This window comes from Physeter macrocephalus, chromosome 14 (genome assembly GCF_002837175.3).
Source record: "Physeter macrocephalus isolate SW-GA chromosome 14, ASM283717v5, whole genome shotgun sequence".
Classification (NCBI taxonomy): Eukaryota; Metazoa; Chordata; class Mammalia; order Artiodactyla; family Physeteridae; genus Physeter; species Physeter macrocephalus.
In genome coordinates, this window is record NC_041227.1 from 942113 (window position 1) to 962434 (window position 20322).

The window sequence follows — 20322 nt, forward strand, 5'->3', positions numbered from 1 at the left end:
CCGCGTCCCCCAGAGTGGCGCCCCCCCCCCCCCCCCCCCCCCCCCCCCGCGTGAGCCGCTCGCCCTGTGGCCGATGTCCCCAGGGCCCCAAACCCCATCCCCCGCAGCAGCCCGGCTCACCACACAGAAGGCTTTCGGAAGAGCAGTCTCCAGGGCACCTTGGTGTGTCTGGACACCGGCAGGCCCTGCGCCAGGACGCCCAAGGCCAGGATGAGATCTGAAGGGCAAGGCATGTCCACGTGAAAGCCGTTCAGAGAGGGTGGACGGCTCTGCCCCCACAGGCCAGAAGCTGGGGGCGGCTCGTGGGTCCCCGGCTGTGCCTGGGGGCCATCCTGTCCTCTCCTCCGGCAGAGCCTGGGGTCGGCAGCGTCTGCCTTCGAGGGTGGACAGTAGTGTTGGCCATCTGTTCCCTGAGTCCTCAAACCCTCCAGGCCCCGCTCCTGTCACCGGGAGCCGCCTCTACCCCTGCCATCTGCCTCTGCCGGCCGGGCAGCCCCCTGCACGTCTGCGTTCAGCCGGCGACTCTCACACCAGACTTGACCGTAGCTGGCTGAGACTCAGGGAGTGGGCGTCTTCTGTGAGGCTCTACCTAGGGGATCTTGGGGCCCCCGAGCTGGCCTGCTCTTGGGGGTTCGGTGGCCGCTCGCTGGAGGGGACAAGGCGCCAGGGGCCCCGCCCTCCCCGGGCAGCAGCGCGTACCTTTCTCACCCAGCAGACACCTGTACACGTAACACACCCACAGCAGGGTGAGCCCACCCGAGAAATAGAAGACGCTCGGCCAGCCGTACCAGTCCAGGAGCAGGGAGCCTACGGCCCCCGTCACCAGCGTCCTGGAACGACAGGGAGGGGCGTGTCTGGGACCCTCGCTTCGCTGGGGCACGGAGATGTCTCCGAGACCCCCACCCCGGGTGAGCCGAGTCCCTAGAAAAGAGGGCATTTCTATCCCCTGTGAGGCAACTGCCCGGAAGGCTGGTCCCCACGCAGCTTGCTAGGGATGTGATAAATGGAATATTTATAAATGGAATATTTCCTGCCATATCAACAAACAAAGGATGTCACCGTCATCAAGGATTGCAGCCCTGCAACGTGAGCCGGTGAGCCCTGAGGAAACTCGGGGCTGAAAAGAACACCTGCCATCCAGCAGCCATCAGGCTGCAGCCACTCCCCGCGGTGAGCCCTGCGGAAACTCGGGATGTGAAAATACAGGACACTGGCCCCGGAGAGCCGAGGTGCCTATCAAAGGAATGATTTCAGTGAGCCCAGACTCCTGCACCTTCCCAGACGTAGAAAAGCGCTAAATTCCTAAACTTGAGAGATCGGGTTTTCTTTAACTAACAATAATTTTTTGACCGTTACCTGCCCTTTTGTTGCAAAACTCCTCTATATCCTGGCTCCTCCCCTCACCTCCTGGGAGCAGTTTCTCTGGGATGCTGTTTCCCGGGCTGCAGCCCTCATTTTGCCCCAAATCAAACTTAACCCGCAACTCTCATGTTGTCCATTTTTTTAAGACAGATGCAAGCTTTCCGGGGACTCCGGGTGCCACGGGGGCCAGCGTGGACGTGGCAGCCGTGACGTGGCACAGGGGTCCTGTGTTGCCCTAGTATCTCCTTACTCGGCCTCCCAGTTGGCCTACAGTTGTGTGTGGATCCTTTTAAAATGAAAAAGGCAACGAGAAGACAGCGGTGACAGGAACACGCTGAAACGTAAAACCTCCTGGCTGTTTTCAGCTGCTCATATCGGAGAGGATGAAATTTCAAAAAGATTTCAAAATGCAAAAACAACCACCCAACCCAACCGCCTGGCGGTGTCCTGCCAATGCTATTGTCCCAAATATGCCCTCGGGGCCCACCCCTCCCCCAGGCTGGCCTGTCTGTTCAGAGGCTACCCCCCAGCTGCCCCCCCACCTGCTGAGGCTTGGCCAGGAGACAGTTGAAGGAGAAAGAAGATGGAGAAAGGCTTTCCCCCAAGGCCAGTGGAGGGATGCCTTCTGCTCTGAGCCTCCATTTCCCCATCTACGGGGAGGGGGTGGGCACGGTCTCTCCCTGTACCTCCCCGGCACCCCAATCCCCTCCCCGGAAGGCCCGGGTCACCCAGTGAGACGGGATTTCAGATAAACAATGAAACTCTCCCTTCCGTATATTGCTTCTCTGAAATTCACATGTCACTGGGCCCCCTGGGTTTCTATCTGGGCCGCTCCCAGCCCCCCAGCAGGCACCCCTCACCCCTCTGCATTCTGCCTGGACCTCGGCAGCAGTAACGTGGGGGCCCGGAGCCCGGGGGTCGTGCAGCCCCGATAGGACAGCAGGACGTCCTTCCAGCCCCAGTGCGGTCGCCCTACGGAAGGCCTGGCGCTCTGGGGGGTGCAGTGGGGAGGGGCACAGGTCTGGACCTTCCACGTCTGGACCGTGACGGGTACCCTCTGGGGCGAACGCAGCCCACCTCCCCCATCGGGACGGGCACCCCATCCAGTTCTGTCAGCACAGATGGAAGGGAACTTAACACCCCAGCCCATGTGCCAGAGCCCCAAAGCTCTGGTCACCTGCCGCCGGCCCGAGAGGGACAGAGCATGCACGGAGACGGGGGGTGGCAAGTGCCTCCCAGAGCACAGTCACCAGACCTGCGTCACCCTGTCCCAGATGTGCACGTGGCCTGTCCCCACCAGACGCACCGAGGCGCTCTGCCAGGCGCACGCCCTTCGCCTCCCCACACCGCCCCCCGCCGTTTGGCCACCCCCAGGCCGGGACTTACCCAAACTGGGAGCCGGCCCCCACGGTGCTGTAGGTGAAGGCTCGCTCTCTCTCCTGCACCTTCTGGGACAGCAGGCTGGTCAGCGCAGGGAAGTAAACCCCTGGGGCGGCAGAGAAGGCAGAGGCCCACGCAGAGCTGTGTCCCACGCCGGCCTGCGGGCCCCGCCGGGGTGGCCGGCGGAGGGGTGAGACGGGCTGGAAGCTCCGCGGGGCCCTCGGTGATTATTCAAGCCCGGGTCTCCTTCCTCCTGCTGTCACCCCCAGGGACCAGCAGGGCTGGGCTTTTCCCAACACTCAGCCAAGGAGACAGCTTCGGGAGCGGGGGGTTCGCTCAAGGTCCTGCCACCAGGACGGCTGCAGGGGGACTTCTGGGCCCAAGCTGGCACTCCTCCACTGTCACGCCAGCTCCCAGAGCCACACGGCTCCAGAGTCCTGGCACCAACACGCAGAAGCACACACACAGGTGACAAGTGACAAGTGCACACACACACACACTGACACACACGGTGCCATGTACGTCGATGAGACCTGAACGGCCCCGTGGAGCGGCACTGCCAGGTCCTGGATGTGTCACTGCCCTGTAGCTACGTGAGATGTCACCACAGGGAGGTGGGGGAGGGAGCTCGGGACCTCCCTGTACATTTCACTGCAACTTCCTGTAAAGCTATAATTATTTTAAAGTCTAGTTTAAAAAAAAAAAAAAACTGCATTGGCGACTGCAGCTCTTGCTCCTTACACTGTGCGTTTCTCCAAAAGCACCTGGGGAAGCTCAGAGGCCAGGGCACAGAGGGACAGGACTTGGTCCCTGCCTTCCCTCTGGGGCCCCGGGCCCCCGCTCACACCACGTGGGGAGCACGTGGCGTGAATTCAAAGGCACGCAGGCACTGGACTGCCTGGACCACGTGTGGGCCGGCCCGGTGGGGCTGATCAGGAAACAGGTAGAGGCCAATTCCAGGACATACATCTGGGGTCCTGGGGGTACGGGCTAGAGGCCCACGCCCTACCAGAGCTCTGGGAAGTGGGGAGGTGTGGTGAGGAAGGGGTCACGTCCAGAGGACGCATGCTGTCAGATGCCATGCTGGTGTAGGGTAGGAGCTCAGAAGGCCGTCCCACTCCCTGGAGGGTGGGTGCGCGCCCCTGCCACCAGCTCCCCCAGGCCACCGGGGATCTTTGAGGGGGGCTCTCTCCAGAAGTGTAATATCCCCAAAGAACGAGAGCGGGGGGCTTGGGAAAGCTGGCGTCCCCTCAGCCCGCTGGCCCGGCCAGCGCGGGTGTGGCCTCCGGCTGGCAGCACACAGAAACCGGGCACGTGCCCACCGTGCGGCTGGTGGAGCCGACGGTGCCGCGTGGCAACCTGGCTGACACTGGATCCCCGGAGCGGAAGTTCTGGCAGAGGAGGACACGTGACATTAAAACGTGCCAGCCGGACTGTGAAGTTACTCTAGACACGGAAATTACCTTGGGCGCGACGGCATCGAAGCACAGACAAACCCCGGTGCAGGGCAGTGAAGCCGAGAGCCGGCAGCCCGCCAGCGGGGACGGCCCGAGCTGTGCGCCTGCCAGGCAGGAGAGCCCACGACCTCGGCGGCAGCAGCGCTGCAGCACTGACGCACCCGCCCTGATCTGAGGCACACCGCACGCAGGGGCACACACGAGGACACATGTGCGCACCCACGAGCACCCACCCGAACACGCGCCCGTGCACACAGGTACACGTGCACACACACCCGTGCACACGCCCCCCTCGCTCTGCGGCGCGTGGGCCAGCGGTCCAATGCTGGCAGCGTGGGGGCAGCCCCCTGCAGCCCCCCTACCTTGGAGCAAGCCCGTGAGGATGCGAGAGAAGGTCATGAAGGCCAGGTGGGCGCTGCCGAGGTGGGAGAGCAGCGGCGTGGCGGCGGTGATGAAGCCCCAGGCAGAAGCCGACAGCAGGATGACCTTCTCACCCCCGATCCTGCACGGGGGACAAGAGGGCAGTGATGGGGAGCCGTGCGTCTGGGCTGCAGGCCGGACCAGGAGACCCTACCGTGGAGGAACCCGGGGAATGGAGCCGCCCTCTGGGGTGGGCACTGCAGCCACATCCCCTCTGCAGAGGAGGCCGAGGCTGAGCGCGCAGGGTACAGCCTGGGCCCTCTGTCCCCATGGGCCCCAGAGCTGCCTCGTTGGATGCCGGTTGCTCTCCAGGGAACCAAGCACCCAAGACAAGCTGAGCGCCGGCCCCAGCCCGCCCCTGCGCAGCCCTCGGGTCTCCCAGCCCCCCTCGTGCTGTGGGCGGGGCCTCCCCCCATTCCCTTCCCAGGAGCCACCTCGCCGAGCCCTGCAGCGGGGGGAGGGATTACCGGTCCCCCAGGTGGCCACCCACCACCTGAGTCAGGCAGTAGCCCCAGAAGAAGCTGCTGAGCACGACACCGGCCTCTTTCTTGTTCCAGCCGAAGTCCTGGCTCATGGCGGCGGCACAGACGGGCATGCTGACGCGGGCGCAGTATAGCAGGCATGTCCCCAGAAGCAGCGTCCCTGTCCACACCTGGCACTCGGGTCTGCGGAGAGAAGGGCCCGGTCAGGCCCGGGAGAGGCTGTTGGATGGGGCATCTCGGCCACCTCTCAAAGGTCCACCTGCTCATGTCTGGCGACTCCCGGGAGAAACGGGCAGACACAAGAAATGATGCACGGGGTCCCTCAAGCAGCAGAGGTGGGAGCGCCCGGATGGACGCTGCAGGGCAGCTTGAATAGCCGCAGCTGGGGAGGTGCTGCTCTCCAGGACCCGGGCTCTCGGTTTCCATGGACCAAGGGCCCAGGAAGGCAGCCAGGCTGACGGCTGGTAACCGGCCAAGGGGGCGATGGGCTGGTGAAGAGGACCCCAGCCGCGGCAGAGAGGGAGGGTACCACAGCACCATGGGCCCCCGCAGGGCCCCCAGGAAAGCCGGGTCTGCCCCGCAGACCCCCTTGGGGCAGGCAGGCCCTGGGAGGAGCCTGGGCAGCAGTGAGGCAGCCCCGGCCGCCTGGGAAGGTTGCCAGACCGAGTCCATACAGTCCCCAGAGCTCCTGGCCAGCACCCTCGACGGTCAGTCACCAAACCAGGAAGTCAGAAACTGCCAGAGCCCGGAGGAGCCCAGGAGACTCAAGTGCCTGTGGGACCCTGGGTGGGGTCCCGGGACGTCGGGGGGGAGTGCAGAACCCGAGCGCAGCATGGGCTTTGGTAGCAGTACTGTCCGCGGCAGTCCGCTGATGCGGACCAACGGACACCGACCTAGGGCGTGAACGGGGAACACGGGCGTGGAGCGTGTGGCAGTCTGTATTGCCTTTGCGGTAGCTCTGTAAATCTAGACCCGCCCTCAAAGACAAAGTTCGGGGAGGGGGCATTGGTATTTTTTTTAATGAAAAAGAGAGAGAGGAGACTCTGTGCTCTTTGTGCAGGTGGCGGGGGGGGGGCCCAGTGGGGGATGGCCTGGGGGAGGGGCACCACTAGTGACTTGCGATGTCTTTGCACAGGGCGGGGATGTCCACGGAGGGTGGGGGCCACAGCTGGGGGGGGTGGGTCGGGAGAGTGGACAGGCCCTGAAGCAGTCTCAGTGGGGCCTTGGGGGTCCTGCCTGCACCTGGACTTACCTGCCCAACTGGGGCGAGGGTTCTCCCCGGGGTGGGGAGGGGTGGTGGTGGTGGTGTGAGAGGCACGAAGGGAATAGGCTCAGGCTGTGGGGAAGGCACGGGGCAGGGGCTCCAAGCCCGGGGCCCCCGAGGCCTGCCCAAAGCGGCCCGAGGCATTAGTGCCGTAAGGCCTTGGAGAGGCCGCTGGACAGGTGTCCAGGACGGTGAGGCCGGCAGGAGCCGCACGGGCAGTTCTCAGAACAGAGGGAAGGACGCCCCTCACCTGGCGGATGAGCCAGGACACTGGAGTCTCACCCTCGCTCCCCAAACCCCTTTGGACCCCTGTCTGGACCCGGCGGGGGCTCCCCTCGCCGGCCGGGCACGTGCAAAGAACAGCCAGTGGGGCCCAGGGGGGTGGAAGCTTGGACTCTTTCTTTAACTAACAATAATTTTTTGACCGTTACCTGCCCTTTTGTTGCAAAACTCCTCTATATCCTGGCTCCTCCCCTCACCTCCTGGGAGCAGTTTCTCTGGGATGCTGTTTCCCGGGCTGCAGCCCTCATTTTGCCCCAAATCAAACTTAACCCGCAACTCTCATGTTGTCCATTTTTTTAAGACAGATGCAAGCTTTCCGGGGACTCCGGGTGCCACGGGGGCCAGCGTGGACGTGGCAGCCGTGACGTGGCACAGGGGTCCTGTGTTGCCCTAGTATCTCCTTACTCGGCCTCCCAGTTGGCCTACAGTTGTGTGTGGATCCTTTTAAAATGAAAAAGGCAACGAGAAGACAGCGGTGACAGGAACACGCTGAAACGTAAAACCTCCTGGCTGTTTTCAGCTGCTCATATCGGAGAGGATGAAATTTCAAAAAGATTTCAAAATGCAAAAACAACCACCCAACCCAACCGCCTGGCGGTGTCCTGCCAATGCTATTGTCCCAAATATGCCCTCGGGGCCCACCCCTCCCCCAGGCTGGCCTGTCTGTTCAGAGGCTACCCCCCAGCTGCCCCCCCACCTGCTGAGGCTTGGCCAGGAGACAGTTGAAGGAGAAAGAAGATGGAGAAAGGCTTTCCCCCAAGGCCAGTGGAGGGATGCCTTCTGCTCTGAGCCTCCATTTCCCCATCTACGGGGAGGGGGTGGGCACGGTCTCTCCCTGTACCTCCCCGGCACCCCAATCCCCTCCCCGGAAGGCCCGGGTCACCCAGTGAGACGGGATTTCAGATAAACAATGAAACTCTCCCTTCCGTATATTGCTTCTCTGAAATTCACATGTCACTGGGCCCCCTGGGTTTCTATCTGGGCCGCTCCCAGCCCCCCAGCAGGCACCCCTCACCCCTCTGCATTCTGCCTGGACCTCGGCAGCAGTAACGTGGGGGCCCGGAGCCCGGGGGTCGTGCAGCCCCGATAGGACAGCAGGACGTCCTTCCAGCCCCAGTGCGGTCGCCCTACGGAAGGCCTGGCGCTCTGGGGGGTGCAGTGGGGAGGGGCACAGGTCTGGACCTTCCACGTCTGGACCGTGACGGGTACCCTCTGGGGCGAACGCAGCCCACCTCCCCCATCGGGACGGGCACCCCATCCAGTTCTGTCAGCACAGATGGAAGGGAACTTAACACCCCAGCCCATGTGCCAGAGCCCCAAAGCTCTGGTCACCTGCCGCCGGCCCGAGAGGGACAGAGCATGCACGGAGACGGGGGGTGGCAAGTGCCTCCCAGAGCACAGTCACCAGACCTGCGTCACCCTGTCCCAGATGTGCACGTGGCCTGTCCCCACCAGACGCACCGAGGCGCTCTGCCAGGCGCACGCCCTTCGCCTCCCCACACCGCCCCCCGCCGTTTGGCCACCCCCAGGCCGGGACTTACCCAAACTGGGAGCCGGCCCCCACGGTGCTGTAGGTGAAGGCTCGCTCTCTCTCCTGCACCTTCTGGGACAGCAGGCTGGTCAGCGCAGGGAAGTAAACCCCTGGGGCGGCAGAGAAGGCAGAGGCCCACGCAGAGCTGTGTCCCACGCCGGCCTGCGGGCCCCGCCGGGGTGGCCGGCGGAGGGGTGAGACGGGCTGGAAGCTCCGCGGGGCCCTCGGTGATTATTCAAGCCCGGGTCTCCTTCCTCCTGCTGTCACCCCCAGGGACCAGCAGGGCTGGGCTTTTCCCAACACTCAGCCAAGGAGACAGCTTCGGGAGCGGGGGGTTCGCTCAAGGTCCTGCCACCAGGACGGCTGCAGGGGGACTTCTGGGCCCAAGCTGGCACTCCTCCACTGTCACGCCAGCTCCCAGAGCCACACGGCTCCAGAGTCCTGGCACCAACACGCAGAAGCACACACACAGGTGACAAGTGACAAGTGCACACACACACACACTGACACACACGGTGCCATGTACGTCGATGAGACCTGAACGGCCCCGTGGAGCGGCACTGCCAGGTCCTGGATGTGTCACTGCCCTGTAGCTACGTGAGATGTCACCACAGGGAGGTGGGGGAGGGAGCTCGGGACCTCCCTGTACATTTCACTGCAACTTCCTGTAAAGCTATAATTATTTTAAAGTCTAGTTTAAAAAAAAAAAAAAACTGCATTGGCGACTGCAGCTCTTGCTCCTTACACTGTGCGTTTCTCCAAAAGCACCTGGGGAAGCTCAGAGGCCAGGGCACAGAGGGACAGGACTTGGTCCCTGCCTTCCCTCTGGGGCCCCGGGCCCCCGCTCACACCACGTGGGGAGCACGTGGCGTGAATTCAAAGGCACGCAGGCACTGGACTGCCTGGACCACGTGTGGGCCGGCCCGGTGGGGCTGATCAGGAAACAGGTAGAGGCCAATTCCAGGACATACATCTGGGGTCCTGGGGGTACGGGCTAGAGGCCCACGCCCTACCAGAGCTCTGGGAAGTGGGGAGGTGTGGTGAGGAAGGGGTCACGTCCAGAGGACGCATGCTGTCAGATGCCATGCTGGTGTAGGGTAGGAGCTCAGAAGGCCGTCCCACTCCCTGGAGGGTGGGTGCGCGCCCCTGCCACCAGCTCCCCCAGGCCACCGGGGATCTTTGAGGGGGGCTCTCTCCAGAAGTGTAATATCCCCAAAGAACGAGAGCGGGGGGCTTGGGAAAGCTGGCGTCCCCTCAGCCCGCTGGCCCGGCCAGCGCGGGTGTGGCCTCCGGCTGGCAGCACACAGAAACCGGGCACGTGCCCACCGTGCGGCTGGTGGAGCCGACGGTGCCGCGTGGCAACCTGGCTGACACTGGATCCCCGGAGCGGAAGTTCTGGCAGAGGAGGACACGTGACATTAAAACGTGCCAGCCGGACTGTGAAGTTACTCTAGACACGGAAATTACCTTGGGCGCGACGGCATCGAAGCACAGACAAACCCCGGTGCAGGGCAGTGAAGCCGAGAGCCGGCAGCCCGCCAGCGGGGACGGCCCGAGCTGTGCGCCTGCCAGGCAGGAGAGCCCACGACCTCGGCGGCAGCAGCGCTGCAGCACTGACGCACCCGCCCTGATCTGAGGCACACCGCACGCAGGGGCACACACGAGGACACATGTGCGCACCCACGAGCACCCACCCGAACACGCGCCCGTGCACACAGGTACACGTGCACACACACCCGTGCACACGCCCCCCTCGCTCTGCGGCGCGTGGGCCAGCGGTCCAATGCTGGCAGCGTGGGGGCAGCCCCCTGCAGCCCCCCTACCTTGGAGCAAGCCCGTGAGGATGCGAGAGAAGGTCATGAAGGCCAGGTGGGCGCTGCCGAGGTGGGAGAGCAGCGGCGTGGCGGCGGTGATGAAGCCCCAGGCAGAAGCCGACAGCAGGATGACCTTCTCACCCCCGATCCTGCACGGGGGACAAGAGGGCAGTGATGGGGAGCCGTGCGTCTGGGCTGCAGGCCGGACCAGGAGACCCTACCGTGGAGGAACCCGGGGAATGGAGCCGCCCTCTGGGGTGGGCACTGCAGCCACATCCCCTCTGCAGAGGAGGCCGAGGCTGAGCGCGCAGGGTACAGCCTGGGCCCTCTGTCCCCATGGGCCCCAGAGCTGCCTCGTTGGATGCCGGTTGCTCTCCAGGGAACCAAGCACCCAAGACAAGCTGAGCGCCGGCCCCAGCCCGCCCCTGCGCAGCCCTCGGGTCTCCCAGCCCCCCTCGTGCTGTGGGCGGGGCCTCCCCCCATTCCCTTCCCAGGAGCCACCTCCCCGAGCCCTGCAGCGGGGGGAGGGATTACCGGTCCCCCAGGTGGCCACCCACCACCTGAGTCAGGCAGTAGCCCCAGAAGAAGCTGCTGAGCACGACACCGGCCTCTTTCTTGTTCCAGCCGAAGTCCTGGCTCATGGCGGCGGCACAGACGGGCATGCTGACGCGGGCGCAGTATAGCAGGCATGTCCCCAGAAGCAGCGTCCCTGTCCACACCTGGCACTCGGGTCTGCGGAGAGAAGGGCCCGGTCAGGCCCGGGAGAGGCTGTTGGATGGGGCATCTCGGCCACCTCTCAAAGGTCCACCTGCTCATGTCTGGCGACTCCCGGGAGAAACGGGCAGACACAAGAAATGATGCACGGGTTCCCTCAAGCAGCAGAGGTGGGAGCGCCCGGATGGACGCTGCAGGGCAGCTTGAATAGCCGCAGCTGGGGAGGTGCTGCTCTCCAGGACCCGGGCTCTCGGTTTCCATGGACCAAGGGCCCAGGAAGGCAGCCAGGCTGACGGCTGGTAACCGGCCAAGGGGGCGATGGGCTGGTGAAGAGGACCCCAGCCGCGGCAGAGAGGGAGGGTACCACAGCACCATGGGCCCCCGCAGGGCCCCCAGGAAAGCCGGGTCTGCCCCGCAGACCCCCTTGGGGCAGGCAGGCCCTGGGAGGAGCCTGGGCAGCAGTGAGGCAGCCCCGGCCGCCTGGGAAGGTTGCCAGACCGAGTCCATACAGTCCCCAGAGCTCCTGGCCAGCACCCTCGACGGTCAGTCACCAAACCAGGAAGTCAGAAACTGCCAGAGCCCGGAGGAGCCCAGGAGACTCAAGTGCCTGTGGGACCCTGGGTGGGGTCCCGGGACGTCGGGGGGGAGTGCAGAACCCGAGCGCAGCATGGGCTTTGGTAGCAGTACTGTCCGCGGCAGTCCGCTGATGCGGACCAACGGACACCGACCTAGGGCGTGAACGGGGAACACGGGCGTGGAGCGTGTGGCAGTCTGTATTGCCTTTGCGGTAGCTCTGTAAATCTAGACCCGCCCTCAAAGACAAAGTTCGGGGAGGGGGCATTGGTATTTTTTTTAATGAAAAAGAGAGAGAGGAGACTCTGTGCTCTTTGTGCAGGTGGCGGGGGGGGGGCCCAGTGGGGGATGGCCTGGGGGAGGGGCACCACTAGTGACTTGCGATGTCTTTGCACAGGGCGGGGATGTCCACGGAGGGTGGGGGCCACAGCTGGGGGGGGTGGGTCGGGAGAGTGGACAGGCCCTGAAGCAGTCTCAGTGGGGCCTTGGGGGTCCTGCCTGCACCTGGACTTACCTGCCCAACTGGGGCGAGGGTTCTCCCCGGGGTGGGGAGGGGTGGTGGTGGTGGTGTGAGAGGCACGAAGGGAATAGGCTCAGGCTGTGGGGAAGGCACGGGGCAGGGGCTCCAAGCCCGGGGCCCCCGAGGCCTGCCCAAAGCGGCCCGAGGCATTAGTGCCGTAAGGCCTTGGAGAGGCCGCTGGACAGGTGTCCAGGAGGGTGAGGCCGGCAGGAGCCGCACGGGCAGTTCTCAGAACAGAGGGAAGGACGCCCCTCACCTGGCGGATGAGCCAGGACACTGGAGTCTCACCCTCGCTCCCCAAACCCCTTTGGACCCCTGTCTGGACCCGGCGGGGGCTCCCCTCGCCGGCCGGGCACGTGCAAAGAACAGCCAGTGGGGCCCAGGGGGGTGGAAGCTTGGACTCCATCTGCGGACACGGGCAGGTCCCCTGCCTGTGGGCCCCACCCAGGCTCGGGCTGTGAGCCGACTCCGGGGGGACAGTCCAGGGTGAGGCCAGGACCACCCCTGGGAGGGCCGGAGCCCTCGCCCGCACGCCTCCCGGGGGTGAGAGACCTCGGAGGCCCTGAGGGTCTTGCCCGCTGGCAGGCAGCACCCGCACCAGGAACCTGATAAGCGGGCGCGACGGCCGTGTCCGTTATCTCCGGGGCAGGACCGCTGGGTCAGCAGCGAGGCGGGGCTGCCCCCCAGCCCCTCTGGCCAGCGCCCTCCTCCTGGCAGGGTGGACTCCAGACCCCTGGTGCTGGGGGAAAGTTTCGGGGCGGGAAGGAGCTGCTGTCCTGGACCTGGTCACAGCCGGGGCGGGGGGTGGGTGGTGGCACGCGGGGCCCGTCGCCCGGCCTCCCGAGCTTCGGTTTCCTCGGCGAAGATGGGCTCATGTCCCTGACGCCCGGTCCCTTCCCGGGTCAGTGAGCGGCAAGGTGACCCACCAGTTCCTGGAGCCCCAACAAGGAGCTGTCGACCGGCCAGCGGGTTGGGAGAGGCCTGGCCCCGGCATCCCCCTCCTCCGCGGGCACCTCCCCCGGCTCCGCTCCCCCTGGCACATCAGTGTACTTTTCCACAGTCCGGGGAGCGAGTCGGGGAGCCTTCCCCGTGTCTCAGGCCCGCAGGGGCCCTCCCCGCCCCCGCTGCTGCCCTCACAGCTGAGGAGCTGTTGCCCCCAGGAGGCTGCAGCTCTGGCAATCCCACTGGCGGAGACAGCTGATTCCAGGCTCGAGCCCCTCCCTCGGGGGGTTTGGGGTGAATGAGCCCGGCCTGCTGTCCCCAGACAGAGCTGTATTTGTGGGCGGCGCCCGGTTTGGAGTTTGGGGATTACAGTCCAAAGTGTTCTGCGGCCCTCAGTGATGTGTGGGGTCCGATGTGGTGACCGACTCTCCCGGAGGAGAGACCTGGGTGCCGTTCTGGGCCCTGGCCTGACTCGGGGAAACCCGCCCTTCCCTGTGCCTCAGTTTCCCCGTGTGCGTTGGACCACGGGTTTCAAACTGGGTCTCTGGGTGCCGGAGGGCTGCCATGGGTGGGGCTCCCGGGCAGCACTCTTGGACGAGTTGCTTTTTATATTAGAACTTCCTATACGAGTCCAACGGGAGATAGTGTCCCGTGCTGGAAAGCCCGCCGTTCTGCAGTTCCAGGAGCCGGCCGCCGAACCGTGCCCCGGCCGAGGCTGGGGGGCTGCTCCCTTCGGAAGCTGCCCAGTGACCCTCAGGGACGAGGGAGGGGCCATCACGCTCCCACCCTCCTTCCTGGTTCGTAAAGTGTGCCTGGAATGACCTAGAAGCCAAGACGGTGAGGACGACGGTAGCACAGCGCGTGCGGCAGGTCTCGGTGGCCTCCCCCCTGGAGAGGCTAAGGCGGCAGGAGCGGGCGGACCCCCACGGGGCAGCTCGCGGACTCACCTGGGGCCTGGCGGTCCCGGATGCTAGTTTCCTTTACGGAACCAAAGAGTGTGAGGGGCGGGGCGGGGGCGGGGCGGGGGCTCTGCCAGGCCAGCGGCCCCCAGGAGGCACCGGCTCAATGTCTGAGTTTTGTGACATGCAACCCCCGGGGGCTCAGGGCCCGTCTCCTCCGCGGCTCCAACCGTGGGAATGACACCCCCAGTCCACCCTCTTGCCCCCCGTTTCCCAGCCCAGCACTCCAGGCCGTCGGGGACACCGCTTCCTCTGAGCAAACACCCCGCCAGGCCTAGTGGGAGGCGCGGCCCAAACTGCCCGCCCGAACCAGCCCAGCCGACCACGCGGGCCCACCGGACGGAGCCAGCAGAGGACTCATGAGCCCAGCCCTGCCGCGGCCTCCGACGCCCGTCCAGGGCCACCTGCACGGCCCTGCAGGCGAGCCCTCGCGAGCACACTCGCGCGGGTTGGCGCGCAAGGGGAGCGGCAGGGCTGGGGAGCAAGGCTTTTAACTTCCCACGACCGGCCACAGCCCGAAGTCGCCTTTAAAAGGCAGTTTTATTCCTTTATGTGGTCAGAGCGGCAGAGGGTCACCTGCGCGCAGATGGGACTGCGTCCCCGGCACCTGCCCCTCCCTCGGATGCACCGTGCAGGCGCCCCGCGAGCCTGGCTCTGTTTGCTCTCTGGGTGGGAAGTCCAGTTAGAAACAGGGGAAAGCCAGATGAGACTGACCTGCTCTGGAAGGCTGGCAGGGCACCGAGAATACGGTGCTGCCCCCCGCCTCCGTGTGGCCCCGGGAGGTCGAGAAGGGCCCGTCAGCTTTCAGGCAAGCAGCCCGCTCTGAGTTTAAGGTGCTGGCATGGGACGCCCTCTGGAGCTGGGGGGGCCAGGTGCTGTGTGCTTCCTCCCTGGGCCCCGGAGGCCCCCGCAGCCCTGGCCCTGAGCTGGCGGGCAGTGCCACTGGGTAGGCAAAGGGACACCCTCCACAGCTGCCGGGGACACCCAACAGGCCAGCTGGAGGCCTGGCTGGAGGGGGTGACCCGGACACGGCCAGCTGCCGGAGGCCCGATTAGGACGCCAGACGCAGAATCCTGGACCTGCGGACGGGCTTGCTAGGAACACGGAAGGTCGTGGCCGAATCGGCCACGAGAGCCTGAAGACCTGCCTCCAGCCCACTCTGCCCACTCCCGAGCCTCGGGTCTGAGCCCCCAGCTCTTCGGAGTGCTTCCTGTGAACCTTCTAGAACCTTCTGCGTCCTGCAAATAGCCCCTGTGCATGAGAGGCACCCGCGGCTGAGCAAACACAAGGTCACGTGGACCCTCGATTCAGAAAAGGTCGGCGGTGCTGGGGGCAGAGGGCAAGCGGGGGCAGAGGGCAACCGCCGGAGAGAAGGTGCGGGCCCGAGGCTGCCGCGCCCCGCTGGGACGCCCCTGGGGGGCGGCCCTGCCTCGGGGGTCATCCACATGGAGGCGGCCGCCCGCCGTCGCCCTTGTCACGATTCTCATCACCTTTAGCCACTCGGGGGCGCAGACCACCCTTTCCCGCTGAGCCCCACTCCACCAGGACCCCCGCTACCCCACCTGCAGGTGCTTCTTTCTAAACCGGGCAGGGAGGGAGGCGGTAAAGGCAAAGCCAGCCGGATCCAGATCCGTTAAAGCGTAACCGAGGGGGAAGTTTGCAAAACATTCTTTAGCGGTCCCGGCCCTCTGCCCAGCCGGCTGCGGAGCCGCCTGCCACCTGGGTGAGCGGGGCCTCGCCTGACAGCGAGCAGGGCGGGAGAGAGCCAGGGAGCAGAGGCAGAGGCTGCCCGGCGCTCCCCAGCCGGGCACGCCCCGCATGCCTGCCGCCCTCCTGGGCGCCTGGCAAGGAGACCCCGTGCTGCGATTTGGGCTTTGCGGCTCCCGCCCTCACCGGGCCCTGCCCCAAGGGGACCTTCTGGCTTCCGAGGCCTTCCTGTGACCAGCTCTGGCTGGCGGGTCCCGCAGGCAGCAGCGCAGGCCCCGGGGGCTCGGCGCTGGAGGTGGACGGGCCTGGGGTCCCCTGGAGGACCGGAGGGAGCTCTGGGCCACGGGTGGCCTGGGGCATGCTCTGAGGGTTCGCCCCTCGTTCCTGGTCGCTGTGTGAGTCACGCTGGTGAGCGGATCCCCGTCCCAGGGCCTTCTGCACCCGGCAGTGGAAGAGGGCGACCTGCCTGGGCTCTTCCTCGCCCACAACAGACACTCCCGTGGGGACCTTGCTGGCGTCACCTCTCCGGCACACGACGACCGCAGGGCTCAGCCAACTGCTGCAGGTGCCGGCGTGGCCCCCCAACCCCCCCCCAGCCCACTGCCTGCCTGCACAGGTGGCACTCAGTGGGTGGTCACAGGTGCGGTCCTGGGGGGTGGGGAGGCCGTGCCTGGGCGCCACCCTGCCCAGCCAGGCAGGCCTCCCAGGACAAGACACTGCTTGCGCCACCCCCAGGACCGGGGCGGCCCGGAGAGAGTGCAGGGGGCTCTGGGTGGGTGGGGGGTGGCACTGGCCCTGGATGGATGGCGGGAGGCACGGAGGTGCAAGGCCCCCCAGGCAGAGCAAAGGTGCGGGGCGGCGGGGAGCCATCTCTGCCCAGGACGCCTGCTCCCTCCCCTGACCGCCGCCCCGCCCCCGCCTCCCCCACGCCCCCCCCCCCCCCCGCGGGGCCCCACCTGGACCACTGGGCGTCCCCGGCCGCGTCGGGTGGGTGGGGGGTGGCACTGGCCCTGGATGGATGGCGGGAGGCACGGAGGTGCAAGGCCCCCCAGGCAGAGCAAAGGTGCGGGGCGGCGGGGAGCCATCTCTGCCCAGGACGCCTGCTCCCTCCCCTGACCGCCGCCCCGCCCCCGCCTCCCCCACGCCCCCCCCCCCACCGCGGGGCCCCACCTGGACCACTGGGCGTCCTCGGCCGCGTCCCTGCGGGCCTCGTCCGGGGGCGGCTGCATCGGGCGCGGACGGCGCGGGCACAGGGTGTCCGGGTCCGCTCCCGCCCGGCTGACCCACCAGGCAGCGCCGCCCAAGTCCACGTGTCAGTCCCAGCGGCGCTTCCGTCCGGCGTACTCCCAGGACGTGTCGCCCCCGGACGGCCACCGCGGCGGGCGGGGCGGGGCGCGCAACTTGGGTCTCCGCCCCGCTCACTCCGTCGGAAAGGCCAGACCTGGCGCTCCCGCGGGCTGGCGGGTCAGACCCTCGCACCCCGGGGCCTTTTCGCTGCCGGTCGCGGAAGTTCGGGATGGCGCGGGCACTTCCCCTGCAGGCGGCAGGAAGGATGGGGCTTTGGAGGGGCTGAGCCGGCGTGATGCCGGCCCGGACACATTGCTGGCAGGGCAGCCTGCGAGCACATCCACAAATGGAGGCGCGGCGGGGTGGTCCTCGCCTCGCAGGGCTGCCTACGCGTCAGGTGACAGCTCGGGGTAGTCTCACCTGTGCAAGGACAGCAAGACTCAAGGGGAACCAATTTTTAAAATGGATCTTTGAAGGTGGGCTCCAGCCCTGCGACCCTGGACCAGCCTGGGGACCCTGGGCAGCCCCAGCGCTCGCAGAGGGGCGGGGGGGCTGAGCGTTCCGAGTACGGACACGTGCCGGGCCCCACGCTGAGTCCTGTGGATCCTCGGTCTCAGGGCTCCACCTGACCTCAGAAGGCTTCAGGCCCACGTGCCGCGCACAGCCAGCGCCGGGACGGTTGGGACACAATGGAAGCAGGTGGATTTCTGGGCGATTCTGCTTCCGCCAGCTGCCCCCTCTTCACCCTGCAACACCCCCTCCACCCGCTACCCCCTCAGTCCATCCTCCACACGGCAGCCTGGCGAACGTGGCCACATCCCACGGGGAGGGAACCCTCCGAACCTACACCTCGGGCCTGGGTCTACCCCACCCTGCTCCATGTACGCTTTTGCCGAACAAACTGCTGTTCCTCCAACCAAAGGACGCTCAACCGGGCAGAAGTGACGGTGCTGGAGAGAGGCGCATTCCCCCAAAGCGCCCACGACTCGGAAGAGTGTGAGAATCCAATAGTACCCCACCCTCCTCCTGGCAGTTCACTCTCACCCACTGCCCGAGGCTCTTTGATGATGATGTTACATACAGACCTAGAGCCACATTTGGGGGGCATTTGTCATGTGCCTACCCAAAGTCCCTCTCGTCCTGGAGCTGATGTTCTGGGGCGTGTAGACGAAACACAAAAAGGAGACCAAGTGGGGCAGGGAAGGGTGGCTTCTGCCGTGGGACGGGCTGAGAGGCGCCCCCAGAAAGACATGCGAGTCAAGTCTGAGAGCAGGAAGAAGGAGGCCGTGCAGGCGGGGTGGGCGGAGCCCCAGGGCCAGCTCCAGGACCGCAGAGAGCTCAGCCGGCGAGGGGGGAGGCAGGAAGCGGGGACGAAGTGCCGGTGAGGTCATTATTTGAACCTTACAAACACTGCTGTTCAACACTTCTGTTTTACGCTCAGATTACAACAGAACCCAGAGATTAAGGACTCACCAGTCCCACGAGTCTGGGGCCAAGCAGGGGCCAGCGCCCCGTCCCCTCACCCTGCGGTCAACAGCCTTCCAGGCTTCCGGCTGACCGCCCAGCACCTCCCTTCCCGCCCCTCCAGCGCCGGCGTGGCATCCTCCGTGACGGCTGCAGCTGGTAAAATTAGTGTGACTCTAAGACACCACGACCTGTGGGAGAGAAAACCTCATGTGACAGGGCCCGCGGCCGAGTCTGCGGAGAGCGGGAGCCACAACCGGAGGAGGAGGCGTCCCTCCACCCTCTCCGGTGACTAACGTGCAGCCCCAACACGCAGAGCGCCTCGGGGTCCCGGCAGCCAGGCACATCCCGCCCCCAGCTCCGAAGGCGCGTCGGGGTCTCAGCCTCGTGCTGCCGTGAGCCCGCTGCTCCAGGGGCATCTGACGTGGAGAAAACGCAGCCGCTCAGAAAGGTTCAAGTGGCAAAATCTGCTCATCTCCAGTCGTTGCTCCACTTGGTCGGAGCTGGGGGTAAACCGTGCCACGGTCGGATGTGACCGTGAACCTGGCCTTCCAGCTGGGAGACTTCCAAACCGCAGACAACCCGAGCCCCGTGTTCCTATTTAACTCCACGCCCCCCCCCATCCCCACAACGGGAAACACCTCCATGCTGTCAGCGCAGGGTTACCGTGATCAGTGACCCCAGACCACCCCTCCCCTCCCGCCCCCTCCCACCGCCGGGGCTGGGCCAGTCTGCTCACCACGGAGCCGCGGCCGGCATCCCGCGATGGCAAAGCCGCTCGGGACCCTCCACCGCCCCAGCAAGTCATGCCAAAGGCCCACTCGAACCCCGCGCCCGACGTCTTCGTAAGTAAAGCACCACAAGGAAGGGAGAGCCTCGACGGCATCTCGGTGTTAAGGCACAGCCTCCAGGACGGGCAGGCCCAGTGCCAGGACCAGCCCCTACCGAGCACCCTGGGGGAGGTGAGCACAGAGCCAAGGGCTCGGGGGCACCGGCAAGGGCCACCTGGCCGGCCCTGCGAGGCGGGAGAGGTCCCTGCCGTGCGTCAGCGATGGGGGAGGGCCCTCCTCTCCCGTCCCCAACACCACCAGCGCCAACACCCCCGCACGTTGCCCGGCACGCGGCCGCAATCTGCACCCCGCCCGTTGCCCTCCAGCTGCGTCCAGGGTCCCGCACTGGCCTTCCACAGAGGGTGCCCGGGAACCCGCCCCGCTGGACGCTAGCACGGGTACCACGGCGGCGGCCCCGGGCTTGCTGGAGCGGCCCTTCTTCCTTGAAGGTTTGGAAATTTCGTACGTCACAAAAAAATTACTTAGAATGTTCCAATTCAGCTGAAAGTCACGCGGTGGGCATGGAGCCCGACCAGCTCCGTCTCCTTCACAAAACTGAAACGAGGTGCCAGTGCAGAAGAGCAGACGGCAGGCTTCAGAGCGGGGACGGAGCCACAGCAAAGCACGAACGCACAGGAACCAAAGCTCCCCCACCCTTCCAGGTCTACATACAAAGGTGTTAGTGTGGCACGGAATTCTCTGTTCCTATTAGAACGTTGTCGGCGGGGGGCGGGGGGGGAGAGCTTTCAGACGACCGCTCTGAGAAAAATGTGCCAACTTTTGCTATGAAATTAAGAACAGGCAGCAAAGGCAACCTATTGTGCGTTTTTCAGAAGATGGTGGGGCGCTGCACGCATGCGCCCCGGGAATCGCCCGCAATGACAGAATCAGAGGGGCACCAAGCGCTAGGGCGGGTGACTGTTTGACACAGGCTCTCACGCGACTGCTGCCAACAGGACAACTGACCGTAAACGCAAAAGAGCAGTACGTCATTTCTGAAATGGAAACATACCCGTGGCCAGGGACAACACGCTTGGCGTCCAGGGGCTGAGGACGGACAGCCCGGCCTGCAGTCACCACACCTGACGCCTTTAATCTGGTCTTTTGTTCAGGCTGAGACTTGGCAATAGTCACCCAGAAAGGAGTCCTGCCCCGTTATCTGGAGGACGGCAGTGTCTTTTAACACAGAGTGTGTACGATTCTCTCTGAAACTCCTGGTTCTGCCACGCCCCCCCAAACTAACAGCAGAGAGAAGTGGGAAAGTACAGACATCACACTGCTTTAGAAAAGCTGCCCTCCACACGTTTTCTCTGCATATCTGTCTTCAGAGGGCG

General features: G+C 65.5%; 1 protein-coding gene across 4 annotated transcripts in view; it reads right to left on the reverse strand.

The window, feature by feature from the left end:
- The window catches only part of SLC17A9 (solute carrier family 17 member 9), a 21495-nt gene extending 4778 nt beyond the window's left edge, over window positions 1-16717 (reverse strand). For 3 of the 4 annotated variants that reach the window (XM_028499413.1, XM_028499411.1, XM_055090608.1), the window contains exons 1-5: window positions 5087-5281; window positions 4562-4701; window positions 2749-2848; window positions 700-830; window positions 121-217 (exon numbers count right to left, since the gene is read on the reverse strand). In XM_028499413.1, the coding sequence (XP_028355214.1) occupies window positions 121-217; window positions 700-830; window positions 2749-2848; window positions 4562-4701; window positions 5087-5214 (596 nt within the window). In that variant the 5' untranslated portion in view covers window positions 5215-5281. Of the gene's footprint in view, window positions 1-120; window positions 218-699; window positions 831-2748; window positions 2849-4561; window positions 4702-5086; window positions 5282-8188; window positions 8289-10001; window positions 10142-10526; window positions 10725-16577 lie in introns of those variants that run through there. The other variant, XM_024128619.3, reaches the window with a different exon arrangement.
- Window positions 16718-20322: the final 3605 nt, after the last annotated feature.